The sequence below is a fragment of the Phyllostomus discolor genome, chromosome 4 (genome assembly GCF_004126475.2).
Source record: "Phyllostomus discolor isolate MPI-MPIP mPhyDis1 chromosome 4, mPhyDis1.pri.v3, whole genome shotgun sequence".
Classification (NCBI taxonomy): domain Eukaryota; kingdom Metazoa; phylum Chordata; class Mammalia; order Chiroptera; family Phyllostomidae; genus Phyllostomus; species Phyllostomus discolor.
This window is the reverse complement of record NC_040906.2, coordinates 208,475,134-208,496,424: the sequence shown is the minus strand read 5'-3', so window position 1 is coordinate 208,496,424 and position 21,291 is coordinate 208,475,134. Positions and strand designations below refer to the sequence as shown.

The following is a 21,291-nucleotide window of genomic DNA, read 5'->3' as shown; positions in this document are numbered from 1 at the left end:
AAACCTGGGAGAGGGGGCGTCCTAGCGGTGAGGGGGAGCTGAGGGGTGGGGGGGATGTGGGCGGGGCCTCTGCCTGATGGAGGGGCTGGAGTTGGAGAGGCTGGATCACCAGCACCAGCACCGGGTGCCCCTGGAAGGTTCGGCTGCCCTGTCCATGGTGCTGGTGCGTGTCCTGCGAGAAGTCTGTAGCGAGAAAAGTGGATGATGGTACCAGTAGAGTGGGCCTTCGTTCACATCTCTCTGATGGCTGGTGACACTGAGCCTCTTCTCATCCCTGTCGGCCCCCTGTGTGTCTTTGGAGAAGTGTTTCTGCCCACTTTTAAATTGTATTGTTTGGGGTTTCTTGGCATTGAGCTGTACGAGTTCTTTCTAAATAGTAGGTCCTGACTCCGCTGGATGCCTCTGGCAGAGGGCTCCTCCCCATCGGCGTCTCTGCGCTCCGTGGCCGGCTGCCTCCCCTGTGCCAGGACCCCCTCCGGGGCCGCTGTGACCCACGCTGTTCTCTGTCTCCCTGCCTGAGAAGGGTCATCGGAACAGACGTTACAAGGAGCGGTTTCAGGGAATTCACTGCCCGTGCTTTCTCCTGGGAATTTTTTGAACATTTAAAGTTACTGGTCGAATGGTTTATTTATCCAAGCCAAAACAAACAAAACCTCAGGCTCTTAATAACAAAACGTTGCTTAGACACGTGTGCCATGTGCTCATCTTCTAGGAGTTTCCTGGTGCGGACCTGACGCGTCAGTCTTGAGTCCATTTCGAGTTTGTTCTCGTGTTTGGTGCAGGAGGGTGGTGTGACTTCCCTCCTGCCTTTGCCTGTGTCTGTCCAGTTTTCCCGGCAGCACGTGCTGAACGGACTGTCTCCGCCCCGTGGCGTGTTCTTGCCTCCCCCGTCGTCGTGGGTGGGCCGACCACGCGGGCGTGGGTTGGTTTCTGGGCTCCCTGTTGGGCTGCACTGACCGGGGTCCATTGTCGCGCCAGCCCCAGGCCGTTTAGACGACTGGGACCTTGCAGTGTAGCCGGTTGTCAGTAGCGTGGTTCCTCCAACTCCGTCCTCGCTCAGGGTCGCGGTGGCTATCTGGGATCTTTCGTGCTTCCGTATGAATTCCGGAATTACTTGTTCTAGTCTGTGAAGGATGCCATCGGCATCCCGACGGGAGCTGCGTCGACTCTGAGGTTGCCCGGGCAGCACGGACACGGTGGCCGAGCTCATTCTCCCTCGCCCACGAGTGGCGTGTGCGTGTCCCCTCACACCCCTGCGCGCGCCTCCTTCGGCGTCTTCCTCGGCGTCTCGTGGCTGGCCGAGTCCGGCTCCCGTACCCCCGTGGCTAAACTCGTTCCTGCGTACTTTAACTTTCCGATGCAGTTGTAAATGGGAACGTTGTCTTAATTTCTCTTTCTTATTGTTCATTATCAGGGTATAAAAATTATTGTGTCCTGCTACTTGATTGAATTCATTGATCAGTTCCAATGCTTTCTGGTGGAATCTTTAGGGTTCTCTCTATACAGTAGTATGCCTACGTTTTCTTGAAAGACAGTCTTCAGGTTACGAGCAACACAGTGATAGTGATTTTTTTTTAATGTTTGTAATCATGTTTTCTTTTCTTTTTTTTTAAGGTTTTATTTATTTATTTTTAGAGAGGGAAGGGAGGGAGAAAGAGAGAGAGAGAGAGAGACATCAATGTGCGGTTGCTGGGGGCCGTGGCCCGCAACCCAGGCATGTGCCCTGACTGGGAATCGAACCTGCGACACTTTGGTTGATAATGAATTGTTACTGTCCATAGTAGAACCGCAGCCACCGAGCCCCCGGCAGAACCCCACCCTCACTCCCGCCTCCTCCACGTCCTCGCCCCGGAAGGCCAGGCGCCGCAGGGAAGCCCGTAGCCGGCCCGCTCCGCCAGACGTGGCCTCCCCTCTGCACAGGATGTAGTAGTGGTTGTACACATGGCTAGTTGCAACCTGGGTTTTATAATAATGTTACTAAGAAAGGAAAAAAGGACTGACCCAGAAAGCGGAGCACAAGCATATACAGTTTACTGAGCTGCATAAACAGACCCTCCGCGGAGATGGCCAGGCCCAGGGCCCCGAGCTGGCTGTCTAGCCGGCCTCTTCCTGTTCCTCACGGTTCGCCACCGTGTGTCGTCTGTGTCCTGTGTCGGGGTGACCAGTCCCTTCTGCCTGCGCTTCCCCAAGAAATACTGACGGTGGCGTGCAGAGGGTTTCGTGTCTCTCTGAAGGCACTTGAGTCAAATGTGGATTTTCTTCCCCTCACTGAGGACATTATTTTTTGTTGCTTTTCGAGAGAGGAAGAGAGCGAGAGAACACCCATGTGAGACAGGAGCATCCATCAGTTGCCTCCTGCACGTGCCCGGGCCGGGGATCAAACGCACAACCTCCGAGCGGCCGAGCCGCACTGGCCGGGGCGGTCCAGTCTGGGCTGCGAACACAGGACGTCACCAGCCGCAGTCCTCACCCGCCGCGCTGCATCTCTGTGCGGACGGACCCTTGTGGTTCCTGGGTGGGTGGCACTGTGCAAAAGTGGCCTGGGGCCCCCGGGGCCGGTGCTGGAGGTCACAGCTGAGTGTTCGGGGCCGGGACCCCGGGTCCCCACCCTGCCGCGTCCTGGTGGCGACTTCAAGTCATTCTCTCTCGCCTTCTCGGCCTCTCTGAAGCGACTGTCGGCTCCGCTCGCTCCCTTCCACCTGAGACTCTTACTCTTCCCAGTCGACGGAGGGACCCCGACTCCCGGGGACGGGTGGCGAGCCTTCCTGATAAAGGGGTGACGACTCTCTCCTGGTTCCCCTGCATGTGGACGCCGTCCTGGGCTCCGGGCTCTCGTGTGAACCGTTTGACAGTGACAGCGCCTGGGAACGACTGTCCCCATCCGTGATGTCGGGACGTAAGGTGTCTCCAGGGGTGGAGACAACCAGCAAACACACCGCCAAACGCACTGGCTAATCAGTGTGTTATTCTTCAGAACAGAAATTGGCTTTTTTCCCTGGAAATCTGATTTGTTTATCTCACAATAAACAAAGTAAGTGGGGAATGAGCAACCTCGCCTCGCCTTGCCTCGCCTTACTGCTTCTGTCTTGGCACCGAGGGGCCTGCCCTCGCTGACAGCGGGGGCTCTGGGCAAAGCTGTTCACGGAGGACAGTCCCCGGCTGCTGCTGAGCCCTCGCCCCCATCACGGCTGTGCCCAGTACAACCTGGGCGTGCGTCTGACTTTTTAATGCAAAGGCCAAAGAAGACATAAACCCTGGCAGGTCTTCAACGTGTACCTTCATCGTTTGTATCTCTTTGAACTCTCCCCCCAGCTGTGCCCTGGAGAGGCCGGTCCTGCTCCCAGAAGCAGAAGCCGCCGTTCAGAGCCCGGGGCTGCCGGGTGCGGGGTTGCCGCGGCCACGCCGTGTGGGTCGGGGGGAGGCAGTGAGGGTTGGCGTGCACGCAGCGGGGGGCGCACGGGGGACTTCTTAAAGTCTGTGTCCATCTCCATGTGTGAGTATAAAGTCATTCCTGTCTGTGGTAGAACTGGGGCTCCCATGGAGCTTTTCCTGGTGGTTCTCGGCATCTTAATAAGACCGTTATAGTTTAAGGTCATGAAAGTTTTATTTTTGTACAGCCTATTACACAGACATTTTACTGCATCGGAAAGTCCTGCGTTTCAGGCTTCCTGAGGAAGTCACATGGGCCCCCTGTGGTCACCTGCACGGTTGCTACTGCAGTGTTACTACTCCTACGCTTTTACGTCGTGTTTAGAACGCTCTTGCAGCCGGCCGCCTGCAGGGGCCGCAAAGGCCGCTTGGAGTCCTGTCCACGGGGAGAGAACTCCTGAGCCTCTGTTTCCAGCAACACCATGGATTAGGGGTGGCGAGCCTTCTTGCTGGAAACGATGAAAAGCACTGGATACGACCGCCTTTTCAGAATATGCCAGTGCACGGGTGAGGCGGGACGTCGGCGGGAGATGCTGAGAGGCCCAGGAGACGACAGTGGAGCCAACTCCGTCCTGGAGCGTGGGTGACCCAGCCGAGAGCGTGGGGTCAGCGAGCTCGCAGCCTCACGTGGCTTGGGTGACCGGTGCCCGCCGGCCCCTGGTGGGCCACTCACCCCCTGGTGTGGGAGGAGGCCTCAGGAGGCGCACCTGGGCCTGGGCCCCTTCCAGTCCCCATAATCTGCCCGGAAAGTGATGTCCTCCACGGGGGTCAGTGATTGCTGGGGTGACCTCTCCCCCCTTTTTCAGAGCTGAATCCGACACGCCCAGTTTTTATCTTCTATGTCTTTATCATTAGTAGTTCCCAACTTTTAATTTGCACCTGGTTTTCGTACAGTCTCCCCTCATGATGTGAGAGCAGATGACCCAGAGCAGAGGTGTGACCCGAGGGGACCTGGGTGCAGACAGGTGCACACACCTGTGCTCCGCCCCCTCGGGCCAGGCTCCGCCCGTCCTGGCTGCTCACCTGCCTCTCACACAGCCGCTGTCGCACCCGCCGGCACACCCCGCCCCCATCAGTCGGAACCTCAAACACGTCCGATTGGCGTTTACACACTCATCGTCACAGAGGATTCTGTCACATATGCGTGCCCTTGAGGCAGCTCGTGTCTCCACTCTTCACCTCTCACGTCAGAACACCTTCGAAGTCCCTGCCTGTGAAGCAAGCCCGGCCACCGTGCCAGCCTCTGCCCCGAGCCCCCCGTTATTTAGAAGGAAACCCCACGGACAGGGGCTCTGCTGGAGACCAGACGCCCAGCGCTCCCTGTGGCGGCCGTGGGAGCAGAGGGCGTGGTCTCAGGAGAACGGCGCCAGCGCCCACGGAGTGTTCCGGATGAAGCGACCTGCCCCGTGGAGCACAGAGCCGTCTCTCTCTGAACAGGCGCGGTGGCGTTTGGCTTCCTGCCGCCCCTCCGAGCCGCAGGCGTGCGGCCGTCCAGAGAGCAGGGCGGCCGGCAGAGGCAGGGGGTGCCGGCGTGCTGGGCCGCCCCTCCCGCCTCCTTCCCCCGAGCTTTCTAGGCGCACCGGCCCCTGGGGTCGGCACGGATTCCAGAGCTTTTTTCTTTCTTTCTTTTTTTTTCAAGTCCTTGGGACTAAAGAAGAACAAAGCATCCACAGGCGAGTTCAAGTCTAAATGTCAGTGTGAGCGCAGAACTCAAAACTCTCAGCTGTGACGCTCGTGCGGTTTTTTTCTGTGGATGGTTGAGATTCTTGGCTGTGAAAGACCGTGTTGATGTGAGTGAAGAATGAGCCCTGACCGGCACAGTTCCGTTGGCTGAGCTTCGTCCTGTAAAGCGAAGGTCGCCGGTTCGGTTCCCGGTCAGGGCACGTGCCTGGGTTGTGGGCTGCTCCCTGGGGGGGCCGGGGGCAGGAGGCGACCAGTCGATGTTTCTCTCCTTCTTTTTCTCCCTCCCTTCCTTTCTCTCTAAAAATAAATAAATAAAATATTTTAAAAATATATAAAGTAAATGAGAAATCAACTACATTGCAATATTACCCAGGGAAAACCCTGGAAGGTGCTGTTTTTGGAGATGAAATTCAGCGTGTGCTTTGGGTGCATTTGCTCCAAATACTGACAGCGAGAATCTACATAAACCGTGAAATGCTGAGATTCACGTCCAAGCCTCTGATTTGAAATCCCAGCAATGGCTGCAGAAGGTGACTCCTGTCATGGAGCCGGGGGGATGGGTGGAGCAGGGGAGTGAGGGTGGGGGTGCGGATCCCGATGTTCTCAGAAAGGTGTCCCCAGGCACAGTGGCACGGGGGGGGGGGGGGGCGGAACCTGAGGCTCTGGGGCTCCGTGCCGGGTACCGGGTGCCGGGTGCTGGCTGCTGGCTGCCGGGTGCTGGCTGCCGGGTGCTGGGCGCAGCAGGCTCCCACTGTGGGGACACGCCGGCCAGAGCTGGACAGACCTGTCTGATGACAGGTTCGCAGAGGTGGGGGTCCCCTCTGGTGTCCCAGCATGTCGAGTGACCTCAGTACCCCAGTTCTGGGTCTCCAGACCGCCAGAAAGAGCAGCCGAGGGACACAGACGACGTGGAAATCTTCGGGAAACACACGGGTGCTGTGAAGCTGCCCAGGGCGGAGGCCGGCAGCTGAAGGGCCCGCGGCCCAGGTCACCTGCCCCCTTGGCCGCTCTGCTGACACCACACTCTCCCACCCACCGTGCCTTTCGGGGCTGAGTTTCACCCTCGCTCAGCAGTGCAACTGAGCGTGCTCACGTGGCCAGAGCAAAGCCACAGGAGGTGTGACCGGGAGACTGACGGCCTGTTTCATAACGGGGGTGTTGTGTTACCGCGGCTGCGTGGTGGAAGCTGCTTCGGGAGGGGTGGGGCCTGGGGAGGACCTGGTGCGGGGTGGAGGACTGCCGGCAGGGGGCAGCCCAGTCGCTGGGCCGGGGGAGTACTGTACTAACAGGCAGGGGGCGTTTGGTTCTGACTCGAGGGACAAATCTGCCATTTCTCTCTTCAGGGGTGAGCCAGTGGGAGGGAAGAGGGCGTGCGGGCGTCTGGGGGGACTTGGAGGGTTTTAACGGCAGCCCTCAGCCCCGTATTCCAAGTGGGAAGTCCAGTCTGCAGCAGCCATGCTGGGGACCGTTGTCCTGTGGGAAACAAGGTGACACGGTGCACCTGGAGGTCCCCCCTTCCCGTCTCCCCTGTTACCAACAAAGAGATTTCCCTCCAAAAGCTGCCCAGTCTCCTGCGGCTAGAGGGGGCCTGTGGTCGTGGAAAGCCACAGGGAGGAGGGGAGGGCCCTCCAACGCGACCCCTGCCCAACTTTGACCTGAGAGGACGCCCAGGGTGGCTGTCTCCCGTGCTCGGGCCGCCTCCTGGCCTCCGTGAGGGGGGTCCACCGGCTCCTTGTTCCTTGTTCTCGCAAAGAGAAAACCGCCATCGGACAGACATGCTGAGTGGCCCTGGAAGGCGAGGCCTCCGAGCGCTCGCTCTAGCTGTCGGAATTTCAGAGAAGAAGAGAGGGAGCTGCTGAGGCCCCTGCCCTGCCGGCCGCGGGGGCTTTTCCTGCAGGCAGGGCCCCCCGTCCCCTGCCCTCCCCCCACCCTCCAAAGGGTGTCAGGGACGGTCATGGTCCCACGGAGAAGAAGTCATGAAACTTCTCGCTCTGGGGAGCCGGAGCTCCCGGAGTTTTAGAGACCGCTCTCGTTAAATCACTGCCGTGACGACTGCATTTGAAATAGTGGCTCTTAGACTGAAATACGGGGAAACCCCGCCCTTGGTCGGAGGCCCGGCCGACTCTCCTGGCTGGCAGCGCGACCTTGCGACCTTCGCCGGATGGAAGGTCACCGTGTGGGTGTGGGAAGGAATGGCAGGAACGGTGTGAGCAAAGCCCCGCGTGCCCAGAGCACCGTGCGCACGCAGTGCCGGGCGGGTGGCTGCTCCAGATGCCTCAGAGCTTTGCTGCCAGCGCGTCCCGATGGCGCCCGGCCTGCAGCCCGGGGTGAGAGGTCGGGTGGGCGGGTGGATGAAGGGAAATGTCAGAGACGCGTGGACGTGGACTCTGGGAGCCGTCAGGCTGTGACCTCAGGCGGATTCTGCCTGTCTGTCTGTCTGTCCAGCGTTCTGACGCCCGGTCGCTGGCAGGGGCAGGGAGCCGCCCCTCTCCAAGGGAAGCAGTGTCTGCAGGGCGGGACGTCCAGCGGTGGGTGCCCAGAGATCTCTGCCCGTGCTGCACGCACTGACCGGGGCTCCTCTCCTGCCGGGGGAGCCTGCTGCTGGGCGGCTGGGACCCCCCTTCTGTGGGACACGTGCTCTCTGGGACGGCAGTGCGGTGTCCTCTGTAGTCGCTGTGGCCAGAGCGTCAGGGACAGTGGACCCAGGGACAGTGGGCCCAGGGACAGCGTGGCTGAGACGGGGAAACGGACCCGCGCGTCACAGGCTGCGTCCTCGCGCCGAACCCACGGCGGCCCTTCCCAGAGGCAGAGCGAGTGGTCAGGGTCCCCTGTTCCTTAGTGTCCAGGTCCGCTCCGTCCAAGCTGATGATGCCCAGAGTGTCTGGAAGTGGGGCGCATCACACAGGGAGCCCCTCTCCCTCTCCTCAGGGTGCTGGTGAGACCCCGGGACAGAGATCCACGGGGCCACGCGGGGGCTCCCGGCCGGCAGACGGCACCATCGGCAGGAACCCGAGCTGGTCAAGGTCATAACCTCGGTGCCGGCTGCTCACCCAGTGCCCCGTGTCTTGCAGGAGGAAGGCGTCGTCAAGGAGATCGACATCAGCCACCACGTGAAGGAAGGGTTCGAAAAGGCCGACCCCTCCCAGTTTGAGCTGCTGAAGGTGCTGGGGCAGGGGTCCTACGGGAAGGTACGTTCACCTTCAGCTCCTTCCGAGCCTGGTCCCGCGGCGGCCGGTCCCCCATCTCCAGGCGGGGCCCCCGGGCGTCTGGTGACGGGACGTGGTGGAGACACCCCTGAACAGGTGGACACGTGACCCGGGGAGCGAAATGCACAGCGCTCCTCCCCCGGCGGGTCCCTCGCGCCCCCAGAGCCGGGACCTCACTCCGCGCGGCCAGGGTTCCGTGCGAACTGAGGGGTCAGAGAGGAGCAGCAGAGAAACGCAGGTCCGGGCTGGGCGTGACTCCCTGAGGCCCAGAGGGCCGGTGTCCTGGGCTGAGCTCATTCTGAAATGGGGGTTTGCCGTGATTTCTGGTTTCTCTCCCACGCTGCTGGTCCCCGCTGGGTCCCCTGCTCGCCCCGGGGTGGCCCCCGCTGCAGGGCCGGCCGCTCAGGGGCCTGGCAGCCGTCGGCAGGTGGATTTCCCCCTGTTCTTTCCAGAAATAAAAGTAGAACTCTAAAACCAGGTAAGAAAATGGCCACGGCCACCAGTCACTGCCATTCTGCAGCCTGGGACGGAACAGAGGGAAGCCAAGTTTTGTGTTCAGCCCCTCGTGCAGAGTCAGACGTCTTCGACACTAAGCCCTAACTGGCTGCTCGTGTGAGCGTGGTTTCCGTCCAGAGCCGGTGGGACGGGGTTCTCAGTCCCCCTCCAGCCACGTGTGGGAGCTCGTGGGACCCTCCACACTGCAGGGCCCCCGGGAAGGGGCAGAGGAGTGCCTGGACAGCACAGGGCGGGATTGTGGGGGGCCCTTCCCCAGGCACCCCAGAGGCCGGCGTCAGACACGCGGCCCCCCCGAACGGCGCTCACTGTCCCCCCAGGGTCTCCCGGTTTGAGCAGGGGGTTCCCTGTCACTTAGAAACGAATCCGTCGTATGAGCTTTAGCTCCTCGGAGGTAGAGTCTGGGGGAGACAGCCCAGAGTAAGAGACACGAGTTTCTCTTGAGAGTCAGGCCTGTTGTGGGGACGGGCAGTGACTCGGGGGGCTCTGCTGGGGGGCTCTGCTGGGGGGCCCAGGGGACCTTGGCAGGAGAGGGAGCGCTCGGCCCGGAGGCATGTCTGTCCGTCTGCGTTTTAGGAAAAGGAGGATATGGGGGGGGGGGGGGGGGGCGGGACGGGAGGGCAGCCGTGAGAGCAGAAACAGCAGGAACAAAGGACGAGGTACAGACAGATAAAAACCAAAGGAGGGCGGCCTCACTTCTGACCAGACGGTTTAACAGAAAATTCATGGCACAGAAACAACCCCCGATTCCTCCGGCGCGCCTGTAATGAGGGGCCGCTTCCCCGCAGCCGGGCCGTCGGGGAAAACCCTACATTTTCCTGCAGCGCGTCTGCTTCCCTGGGGGTTTGGGGAACTCCCGTGCGGCCCCTCGGCCGGTGAAATAGGGGCACAGCGCGGCGCCCCGCCGGTCTCAGCCGCCCCGCGCTGTCTCCGCAGGTGTTCCTGGTGCGGAAGGTCGCGGGCCCGGACGCGGGGCAGCTGTACGCCATGAAGGTTCTGAAGAAGGCGACCTTGAAAGGTGAGCGCTGCGGGCGGGTGCAGCGCGGCGCGGCGCGGCGGGCCGGCTGCGTGGGGGCGGTTTCCGCCCCACGGGTGTCCGCTGTGCGGCGCGCGCGCCTGGGGCTGGCAGACCCCCGGCCGGAGGGCCTCTGCCGCGCGGCGCTCTCACGATGGTGAACCGTGTGAACGTCTCCCTGAGCGTTTAGCATGTCCCCGCACACGGCCCACGGTCCCCGGAGAGAAACGCCGTGTTGTGTAAATACCGTCCTCCCGCATCTGTTCCGCTCGTGCGCACCCCCTGGCAGAAGAGGCGTGGAGCGTGGAGGGGGGCGGTGGCGAGCAGGTTGTCACGGTGACGCGGGCGGCGGCGCTCAGTTTGAGGCGGGACGTGCTGCGGGAGGCCGCGCTTCCCGGGCGGTCCCACTGACTCCGTGGAGAGACACAGCGCAGGCCGACTCCCTCCGGGTCTCGGCCTCGGCCCCGCCCTCCAGCCCCGCCCTCCAGCCAAGCCCCGGCTCCGAGTGCAAGTCGGACGCTGCAGTCCTCTGGGGTCTGCTCCCCGCTCACCAGCGTCTGGAGAAGAGCACGCGGGACCCGAGCTCCTGCCGCGTCGGCTGGGGCCACGGCCTCTTCCCCGCGGGTGGGAGAGGGATCCCTGCGCTCAGCAGCGGAGGCGGCCAGAGGCGGCCACGCACACCATCCGGGACGGGCAGTGGGACACGGAGCGTGTTATCACGTGTGCTCCTGGTCCCTGTCCCCAGGGAGGAGGGCACAGAGCCACCTGGGCTGCTCGGGGTCGCTCTCAGGAGCGGAGTAGGCTGGGGCGGGGGGGGCTGTCTTTGTAGGAGCAAAGGCTCGGAGGTCCCCTCCGCTGGTCTGGAGGGAGGATGCTGGGCGGGCAGGGGGCTGCACGGGGGGGGGGGGGGGGGGGGGGGGTAGACCAGACCGCGGCAGCCGCTCCAGCCTGTGGGGGGACCGGTCAGTTGGGGGGTCTGTCTGCCTAAGTGAGGGGGACTTCTGTGAAAGGGGGACACACGCTGGGCCTCTGGGGCCTGAAACCTGAGGGTGTACAGGCAACAGTGGGCGCCAGCCTTAGAGCCCCGGGCCCCCAGGGCTCCCGCACAGGCCTTGCCACTCCCGCCACTGCAGCTGCTGGCTGTCCAGTGGGCGGGGGGACGCACAGTTCCATCTGCATGTGACCAGCAACACAGGACACTAAACGCACAGACCAAGTACGCAGCAACCAAACCAAAGGAGGCCACACGAGGGGGACTATGGGTGGGGGCTCCCGTCGGGAGGGTGCTAAAGAGAAGACAGGAGCCAGGGCGCCGCCGCAGCCCAGCCAGGGGGGCCCCTCTGTCCAGGCGGGGGCTGCCCCAGAATCCCCTGCATGCCAGAGGGAAAATGGTCCAAACAGGCTCCTGGACCCCCTCCTGACCTGCTGAGTCGGAGTCTGTCCGGGGCAGAGCCTGGAACCTGACTCTGTAAACCCGTGGTCCTTCCGAGTGACTCCCGTGCAGGAAGCTCTGGGTTGCAGACATGCTGCGTTGTTGCAGACCCGCTACATTGTTGCGGACATGCTACATTGTTGCAGACACGCTGCGTTGTTGCAGACATGCTACATTGTTGCGGACATGCTACATTGTTGCAGACACACTATGTTGTTGCAGACATGCTGAGTTGTTGCAGACATGCTGAGTTGTTGCGGACACGCTACATTGTTGCAGACACACAGGTGTTGAGCTCAGCCGGGTCCAGGCAGCAGCCTGTTCTCCCCAGTGAGCCTTGTTCACTGCAGCTAGGGTTGCATCTGCAGACCCGTCTGTGGATGGAACTTGGCCAAGAAGTCCAAGGGTCTGACGATAACATCATTTTAAAGAATTGTTTTGTTTCATTTTTGTAATTTCCTACACAGCATTGAAGCGTGTGGGAAACGAGGGGTGTAGGAAAGTACAGAGGAAACAAGAAAGGCTTTGTCTTTCTGTTCCCAAGTTTTAGCCAGATAGGCCCTTCCCTGGACAGGAGCGCTCAGAAACGGAAGGTTGAGTCAGGCCTGCGTTAGCTGGGGCGCGTCGGAGCGTCTGAAACAGCGAACGGCCGCTCCGGCGCGGGCTCGAAGGTGAAACCCGGAGCTGCCCGGTGACCCTCGAGACGTGGGTCAGGGGCTTGTGCAGGCTGTGCACACCCCACCGGCCGGCTCACGGTGGTGGCCAGAGGCGGGGAGCACCGACTGTCCTTCAGCGGGTGGACAAATCAGATGTGGCACAGCCACACGGCGGGGCTCACTCGGCTGTGGAGAAGCCACGCGCTGGCTCCTGCGGCGACGTGGGCGCATCCCGCAGACATCACACGGAAGCGGAGGAAGCCGGCCACAGAGTCCCCGTGCTGCAGGTCCAGAAGGGGCAGATCCGCAGTGTATTCGTGATTGGGGGCGGGGCTTCATGGTGGGGGCGGGGCCATGGGGCGGGGCCGGGGATGATCGTGGCCTCGGGGTTTGGACGATGGAACTGCTTACTTTCAGTAAGTGCATTGGATGGCATACAACTTGTATCTCGGCGAAGCTGTCCTTTTAAAAACCAACCGCTGCTAGCCCTGGCTGGGGCGGCTCCGTGGGCTGAGCTCCAGCCTGAGAAGCAAACGGTCACCGGTTCGATTCCCAGTCGGGGCACATGCCTGGGTTGTGGGCCAGGTCCCCCGCAGGGGGTGTGCGAGAGGCAACCACACATTGATGTTTCTCTCCCTGTCTCCCTCCCTTCCCCTCTCTAAAAATAAGTAAAATCTTAAAAAAAAAAAAAAAAACAACAACAACCAACAGCTGCTAAAGAACATGGGGGCGGTTCTAAGACCCTCTCTCACCCCCCCCCCCACAGCACTGAGCGGGCAGGTCCCGAGACAAGGGCGGGTGGGAACGGGAAGGTGTGACATCATCCTCTCGGTCACGTTGCTCCTGGAGATGACGCACCCGGTCATCCGTCCGCTGATGCCATAGTAACCTGGCCAGGACAGGCACCTCGACCGTGAACCTTTTGTCCGTAAATCACAGCGGTTCCTTCGCCCTCACACACGACCTCCCCGCCCCCCCCCCCCCCCCCGCCCCCCGTGAATCTGCGACTGTGCTCGCTGCCCTGGGGAGCGGAATGAAGGCTCCTCCCGTGAGGAGCTGGGTCTGTTCTTGGCTCAGCCCGCGGCGAACCTGCAGTCCGTCCACGTGAGTCAGCCCTGGCCGCTCAGCTCCCATGCAAAGTCCGGCTCGGTGAGCTCCTGAGCTCATCCTCCGCGGACACGCACACTCTCCCCACTTGTCACCCCCCCCCCCCCCCCCGCGTCCCTGAGACAGCGTCCGGTGGGGCGCCGCCCGGGCGAGGCAGGAGATGGTGTGCCCAGCCCGAGCGTAGCTTGGTTGAACGCACGAGTGTGTGTGTCAGGACGGGGAGAGGCCCGGCGTGTGCAAGTCCTGAACACACGCCGCGCTGGCCGACAGACAGGTGCCGCGTGGAACGGGTACGCGGTGACTGGCTGTGATCCCCTTGTCTACGCCCATGGTTCCGGCGTCCGATAAAAATAAAGCACGCGGCTTTGGTTGTGAACGGCCCCGGCCCCGTGTGCCCGGCCGTGTGACGTCACTTGCACGTTCCCTCGTGCAAAGGAGCCGTGGGAGCGTTTGGTGGCGGGACCCACCCCGCGGTGCGTGCCGCCGCTCCGAAGCACATTTTACTTCATGCCACCGAGCATTCTAGCTCCCCGAGACGGCCGGTCACTAGAGAATTGTTACTTCTTTTCCGGAAACGCAGCTGGGAGGTATGTCCTCCAGAGAAAATAAAAGCGGTCCTTTCTGCGGGGTGGGGCTTGCCGGGTCAGGGGGGTCAGGGGTCCGGGGAGGGCTGACTGGCCGCCCCTCCAGGAGGGTGGGAGGACACCGGCCACTCCCACGTCCCTGCCCCTCCCTGGGGAAGGGGGGCGAGGTCAAAGAACCCTTTGACCTCGGTGTGGCTCCAACCCCTCTGCGTCCTTAGCCGAGTCACCCCGCTATCCCGTAAACCCAGGAATATTCTGCAACGCACTTTCCGCTGTCTCCTCGCCCTCGCGCGTCTGTGAGGCGGGTAGTTCTGGGCAGTGGGGGAGAGCAGCGCGCGCTCGGGGCGCCGCAGCCTGGAGAGGCAGGCCGCCTCCCCGCGACCCCACCGCGCGGGGGTCCGCGCAGGGGGGGGGGGGGCGCTGCGGGAGGGGAAAGGGGCGGAGTCGGCGTGGCGCAGCGGTCGGTCTCCGCCCAGAACGCCGTGTCAGCGCCGGCTCACTCGCGGCCTCGTCCCGGGGTCGCTCCCCTGACAAACACGGACTTACTACTCGGAAATAGCCTCAGTCCGCGCCGAGGTCTGGACACCTTTCGCCTCTGTGCCGATTCGTCTGCCGTGGGGCTCGCACCCGGATGACTGCGAACTCCTGGGGGCGGGGGAGGAGGGGACGCCAGTCCCAGCCCCGCCGGGCTCTTCCCTGCCCCTGCCGGTGTGACCCCCCCACCCTCGGCAGGCGGGGGAGCCGAGGCAGGAAACCGGGAAGCCGCTCTCTGGCAGCCCGTGGGTCGTACCGGGGTCTCCGCTCGCTCTTCAGGGGCTGGTTTCCCCAGAAGGTGGAGTGGGAGGGAGAGTAACACAAGGTGACTGCCCCTCCCCCCCCCCACACCAAGTTATCTGGTATCTCAGGCCCTCAGCAGGGTGGCCTCGGGTCACAGCCACTCGGCTCCGTGTCCCCCTCACGAGGTCACCGGGCGAGAGGTCACCGGGCGAGAGGCCACTTGCTGTGGTTTCCCACCGGCCGGGCCTCCAGGGACCGTGGCTGCGGAGACACTTCGTCGGGACTGAAAGGGCCACCGTTTTAGCCCCTGCCAGCCCGGAGCAGGCCCCTGGTTGGAGAACCGGGGCCAGCCAGCGGGGCGGGAAGCCAGGCGCCTGAAGCTCCCCGTGGGCGCAGGGCAGCAGGCCCAGCCGGAGTCGGGGCCTGGGGGCTGGGGTGTCGTGGAGACGGGGTCTGGTCCCGGAGAGCGGGGCTTTCAGAGGGTCGCTCTGGGTGCTGAGTGTCGTGTCCACCAGAGCGGCACCCCCGTGCGCCTCCTGCCTGTGTCCCCGGGAGGGAGCCCTGCCCTGCTCCGGGGGTGGGGGGGTGGTGCTTGGGCGCCCCTCCTCCATCTGAGCCCCAGGGGCGTGGGGGCTGAAAGACCGGGGAGGTCACCCCTGCTTCCGGGAGGGGCAGGCGGCCCCGTGGTTCAGAGCAAAGTGAACCACGAAACCCCACCCCACCCGGACCCTCTGCGTTGGGGGCGGGCCACAGGCACAGGGGTGACGTGCAGGGCAAACCGTCTTACTTTGCACCCAGCACCTGCAGGGCGCTCGTGAAAACCGGCCTGTGTCTCAGCACAGCCCGGAGCGTTTTTCTGTGCACACCCATTGTGGCTGGCTCCCTCGATTCTGAGCTCCCCACCCCTCCCCCAGCGCTGCCCGAAGGGTGCCTTCCTCTGAGCCGTGTCTGTTCCCTGCCAGGTGGGGTCTCGGGCACTTCCTCCGTTGTCTGAGATGCCGCAGCGGGAGGATTTGGGTGGCCTGTGTGTTCAGGCTCCTGGCCCTCTTTCCGTTTGTTTCCGGTGACCTCTAGTTCCTCGGTTTGCCTTCCGGTGCTGGGTCTCTCCGGACGGCCGGTCCGTGGGCGCCTGGGGTGCGGCCTGCCCCTCTTCCCGGGGTGTCTCCCCTGCCGCCTTCCCTCGGAGGGGATCCCACCAGGCGTTCTCGTGTTACTGTTTGCAGGGCTCGAGTCTCTTAACACCGAACTCTTTAGTAGACCTGGGATCAATTTTTGTGTAAAATGCAGGGTGGAAACAGATCATTATTTTTCCACCGTGACTAGCCAGCCCCTGGAAATCTGAGTGGGAGATCTTTTTCCAACCGTAGCACCAGGTTTATCACGGCCCTTGGCTTCCTCGGCCAGCCAGGCATGTGACGAAGCAGGGTCGTTACCTCCCACAGAGACGCGAACTCCATGACAACGTGTCAGTCCCTGGGGGGGGGGGGGGTTAGGTCATCTTGACCCGTGCTGAGGACAGGGCTTTGCACGGAGGTGACAAACAGGTGTAGGAGCCGGGTCCCTTTCTCTGACACTGGCTCTCTCTGGGTCACGTCCTGGGGCCGGGGTGTGGGGGTTACACAGGTGGGTGGGACAGACACTGTCCCCCAGAAGACGACCCACCTTGAGGTGGCCCTGTCCCCTGGACTGCTGTCCGGAGAGCAAGGAGCCCGGCCACACGCACGGGGTGAGGCGGTTGCCCTGAGGAGGCCGCCGCCCCCGGGGCCTGGTGGAGCCCGTGTCCACACAGCAGCGTGCTTGTCTGGTGGCCCTGGAAGGGACAGTCCCACGCCCGACTGTCCCCGACACCCCCACCCTTCGCTCCCCCGAGCCTGCCGGCCGGCTGCCCAGGCCTCCTCCCCCGCCCGTGCCTCTGAGAGACGTCTCAGTGCTGCCACCGTGTCACCACAGCGTCACCTGCTCCCCTCCTGCAGAGCCCTCAGCTGGCGGCCTCGGCCTCTGCCACCAAGCGGGTGGACTTCAGCTTTCGCTTCTGTTCCCCCTGCTGGGGCCCGCTCTGTGGCGGCCCCCGGGTGGTGGCGGTGGCACCTGCGCTGGGACAGCCAGCGGTGGGGACTGCCCTCTGCTGGCCCCGTGACCTGCTCCACCGTCCGGCGTCCGTCTCCTGAGCGGCAGCACCGGCGTGGCGGCGGGTGTGGGAGCCGTGGTGGGGGGGGGGGGGTCTGCAGCATTCCCCGTCCCTGGGAACAAGCTTGTATGTGGGGGGGGGGCGTCCTGAGGGAATCACGCAGACGCTGCACATCCACCACAGACAGACGGGGCGGGGGGGGGAGCCCCGAGGTCACGGCCGCAGAGCCAGCACGGCCTCCCTCCCCCGAGAGAGCGCCTGAGCACAGAAGGCCGCACCAAGCCCCCAGAGCAGAGCGCGGCCACCCCCTGGGGACGCGGGAGCGGGAAGCACAGCTTCTCCCCTGCCCGTGGTGAGGAGTGGGCCGCGGAGCGGGGACTCTCCGGCCAGTCCCACGTGGCGATGAATGCGTGCGAGTCCACGGAGCTGTGTGGGCGCCGCCCCGTCTGTTCCCGGAAGGTCTCGTCGCCTGAGTGGAATTCTGTCCCCACAAACACCACCTACCCCTCCCCCGCCCCAGCACACACCCCCCACTTCCCCGGGTCCCCCCCAGACAGGGAGGCCTGCTGCGTGTGTCTTCTGCGTCAGGATGGCTCCACTCCACGCCGGGTCCCCAGCCCCCCCCCCCCCCCCCCGTGCTGTAGCACGTGTCAGAGTGTGCCCCTCGAAGGCTGAGCTGCCCTCCAGCGTCTGCATGGACCACGGGTCCTTTACCCATCACCTGCGGCTGGGCCCGGGGGCTGCGTCCGTCCTCGGGCTGCTGCGGACAGTCAGCCGGGAACGCGCACCCACCCGTCTGCGGGAGGCCCCGCTGTCGGTGCTCGTGGGCACACACACACCCAGGAGCGGGATTTCTGGGTCACACTGGGCACCGTGTGCAACTCCAAAAAAGCAGCAGGGCCCTGGCTGGCGTGGCTCAGTGGATTGAGCGTCAGCCTGCAAACCAAACGGTTGCTGGTTCGATTCCCAGTCAGGGCACATGCCTGGGTTGTGGTCTAGGTTCCCAGTAGGGGGCGCATGAGAGGCAACCACACATGGATGTTTCTCTCCCTCTTTCTCCTCTTCCCCATTTCTCTCTCAAAAAATTTGTAAAAATATTTTAAAAAAATAAAAAGAAAGCCAAAAAAAAAAGCAACAGAGCCCTGGCTGGCGTGGCTCAGTGGTTGGGCATGGACTGTGAACCACAGGGTCACTGGTTGGACTCCCCATCAGGGCCCAGGCCTGGGTTGCAGGCCAGGTCCCCAGTAGGGGGCGCACAAGAGGCAGCCACACATGGATGTTTCTCTCCTCTTTCTCCCTCCCTCCCCTTCTCTCTAAAAATAAGTAAATAAAATCTTTTTGAAACAACAGCAGCAGGTCAGCTCACTTTTAATTAGAGTGCGGCTGGGAACAAGGTAATTCTTGGGCATGTCTGTTGTCCACCGCTTGAAGTAAAACACATGTATCTTCACACTCTAAAATCCAAGTTATTGCATGAATGCACGCTTTTGCTGTGAATTTGAAACAGTAAAACTCACTAAAAGTCACTAAGGAAAAGTGCAGTTTCAACTCAGAAATTTGTTCTTACTGAAACTCCGTCACCCTTGGGTGCACAGGCACAACTTAAACTGGGTCAGTGTATTTATAGTGCCCGGCCTCGGAGAGCCACTTTAGAGCACGGGGTAAGCATTATTTTAATCTAACGCATCCACTCATCTGGAAGCATTGTTCCTCCATAGCCTAAGGGCACTTAGAGAAAGCAGCTCTTATATGAGAAATAATGGGCTACGCCTCGCTTTTCTGAGGAACCACTGAATTGTCCTCCATCGCTCCATTTCCGGCTCCCGCCGGCGGCGCCCAGGGTTCTGGGTTCTCTGCACGCAGCTGGGCCAGGGCTCGTGGCTGGTGGTCCGCCACGGCCGTCCTTGGGGAGGGGCCCCTCACAGCAAACCGAGCGTGGCGCCCAGGCCAGGGCGCTGCAGAACCCACACACACACAGGGCCCAGGGGGTACAATATACTATTACTCAAAGGACCCCCCAATAGGTTCGATTGTCCGCTGCCACCTTAGGAAAGACGTCTCTCCATGCCGGAGAGTCGTGAAAAGGAGAAGAAGTGTTTCTTCAGAGCTATGCAGACTTCAAGTAGAGACCCAATGTCTTCATTGAGATATCAAAGTCCCTTTGGGTACCCACAGACGCCCACAGTGCTCCCTCCTCCCCCTGCCCTAATTTGGGGCACTGTCACTCAGGAAAAGAAGCAAACGCCCGGGACCCAGGCTCCTGACACCGTCAGCTGTGTCACCATCCAGGCAGGATCTCCAATTGATCCGAAGCCACGTGGCACCTTCTCGTGGCCTACTGGCAAGAGTTCTTTCACCCCCTTTCTTCCAGGCAAAGTCTCTCCTGCTTCCCGGGCCACGTGGTCAAAGGGAGCACCCCAAAGCCGTATGGTCCTCTTCTACCAAAGCTGCAGGGGTCCCCACTCTGGCCAAAACCACATGGTTCTTCTCAGCAAAGCTGCGAGGAGCGGGGGTCACCACTCTGCCAAAGCCGAGCGGCCGTTCTCTGCTAAAGCCGCACGGTGATTCCCCACTCCGGCTAAAGCCGAGTGGTTCTCCTTTCCACCCAAGCTGTGGGGGTCTGCACTCCTGCGAGACCCCGCGGATCTCTCATTTACTGCCATAGCTGCATGGTTCTCTCCCCTAGCAATGGCTGCGGTGTCTGGGTTTAAATCTCCGCGCCAATCTTCCTCTGTACCCCCTTTTCCAACCCCTCCCACAATCAGTTACACCTGCCGGCATTCCTGTATTACTCCAAGCTCACTGGGCTGCCATCGTGAGTCTGGGCGGGGGTGGCCCCATGTCATGGAGCCAGTCTTCTCCAAGCTCCCACGCAGGCACTGTAACTCCACGGACCTGCCCCCCAGTTGCATCTTGGGTGGAAATCCCTTCCATCCCCCTGGCTCAGAGCACAGCCACAGCTGTTTAACATATCTATGCAGCCAGTTAAAGGTCGTAGATATGTTAAATGACCACGCCAGAGGTCAGCTGCAAAGCTGTGGCTGTACAAAAGAGCCCTGCATGTTCCTGCTCCACGTGTCCCCTCCCCCAACTCACACCTGTGGGGGGTAAGGGGTGAAGACATCTTATAGGTCTTTCTAATGTTCCTGGACACCTTGAGCTCTGGACCCCATTCCAAATCCCTATTTGGGGCCCCACTCTTGGCTGCACCCTGTTTCAGGGGGTGGGAGGCACACACACCCGTCCGGGGAGACTTCCCACCGTCGCCCGCGTGGGGCCACGCGAGTCCACGCAGGCGTAGTGCTGGGTGCGCCGGTGCACACGTGGGAATCTTGGAGTTGTTCTCCTTCTCAAGTGGTGATCGTTTTTGTTTGTTTATTTTTGCCTCAGATTCCATCTGTATTTCCAGATGGCTAAGCTTGGGACAACGTCGCCACCAAAAGGAGTAGTACTGCAATCGGCTGTAACAAACTAATCTGTTTTAAAAATCGGTGGTCCATGGTGATTTATTCTCAGAAAGTGAGAAAGAGAGAGAGGGAGAAGGAAACTTCCTGTGGACTTCCAGTTCCATCGGAAATGAGAACATTGCCCCTTTGTAACCCTTAGGATGCAAGCAAGGAGGGTAGACGTAAGGTGACACCATTGGATGGAGAGTTGTTAGGGCCCCCACGGGTCACTCGGGGCCAGAGCATCACCCGCAGGTGGCGCCGTACTGACGGGCGCGTGGACCTCAGGGTGGGGGACCGTGGACCTGCCGCCCGAGCCTCGTCGCTCAGCAAGCGGGCGGTGGCCGCACCCCTCATCTACCATGTGGCGCGAGCCCCCTGCCCCCCCCCCGGAGGCCGTCTTGTGCACACGTGCAGCCCCCTCGCAGAGCCCCCAGACCCGCCCTCGGCCCGCAGGAGCGGGGCCAGAGTGGCCGTTCCTCCCTCCTGGCCAGAAGGGGGCACGTCGGCGGGAGGGAGGGCCCCAGGTGTGGGGCGGTTCTGGTGCGGAAACGGAGTGAAGAAACACGGTGTGGGGGCGTGACGGGGTCCCGGGTTGGGGGAAGGACACAGCCACGGATGACCGGGGGTGGGACTGGCCTTCGGGCTGGAGGTCAGGGGACAGCATGGGGTGGCCGCTGACTGCCTCCGGGGTGGCCGTCCTGCTGCCCGTGTGAGAGGTCGTCCTTGTTCTCCGGAGGGGGGGGGGGGCGTGCTGCCCTGGGGTCGGGTGCCCTGGTGCCACCACTCACTGTCAGGTCGCTGGCCGAGTGTGTGCACACACACGTGTGTGCACGTACGCACGGCATGTGTTCCCGTGTGTGTGTGGAGCGCGTGCAGACATCAGCAGTGTTGGAACTGCCTGAGGGCTCAGGGTGATGGTTGTCCCGCCGTCTCAACCTGTGTGCACGCCCGGAAGTTTCTGCCACGAGGGGCTGGGGAGACGGCCCACGCCGGCGTTGCAGACCCCGAGTCAGTGTTGCAGACCCCGGGTCGTGGGCCCTGCTTCCTGCCCTGAAAGCCTCCGTCTCTCTGCCCGCAGTCCGAGACCGCGTCAGGTCCAAGATGGAGAGGGACATCCTGGCGGAAGTGAACCACCCCTTCATCGTGAAGCTCCACTACGGTGAGTGCGGTGAGCCCCGACAGGGCGAGATAGTGGGACCGCTTTGGAGAGGGCCGGGGCAGCGACCCGATCCATCAGGACAAAGCCCCCTCCCCCCGCCGCTCCCCTTCCCGGGGCCCAATCTGTTTGTCCTCTCCAGAGGAGCAAGAGGCC

At 62.3% G+C, this 21,291-nt stretch overlaps 1 protein-coding gene across 3 annotated transcripts in view; it reads left to right on the top strand.

Annotated features, from left to right (window-relative positions):
• Positions 1 to 21,291, top strand: part of RPS6KA2 (ribosomal protein S6 kinase A2) — a 144,777-nt gene that overhangs the window by 93,338 nt on the left and 30,148 nt on the right. For all 3 annotated transcript variants that reach the window (XM_028503998.2, XM_036024969.1, XM_028503999.2), the window contains 3 exons: positions 8,184 to 8,300; positions 9,768 to 9,849; positions 21,058 to 21,138. In XM_028503998.2, coding sequence (XP_028359799.1) covers positions 8,184 to 8,300; positions 9,768 to 9,849; positions 21,058 to 21,138 — 280 coding nt within the window. The remainder of the gene's footprint in view (positions 1 to 8,183; positions 8,301 to 9,767; positions 9,850 to 21,057; positions 21,139 to 21,291) is intronic.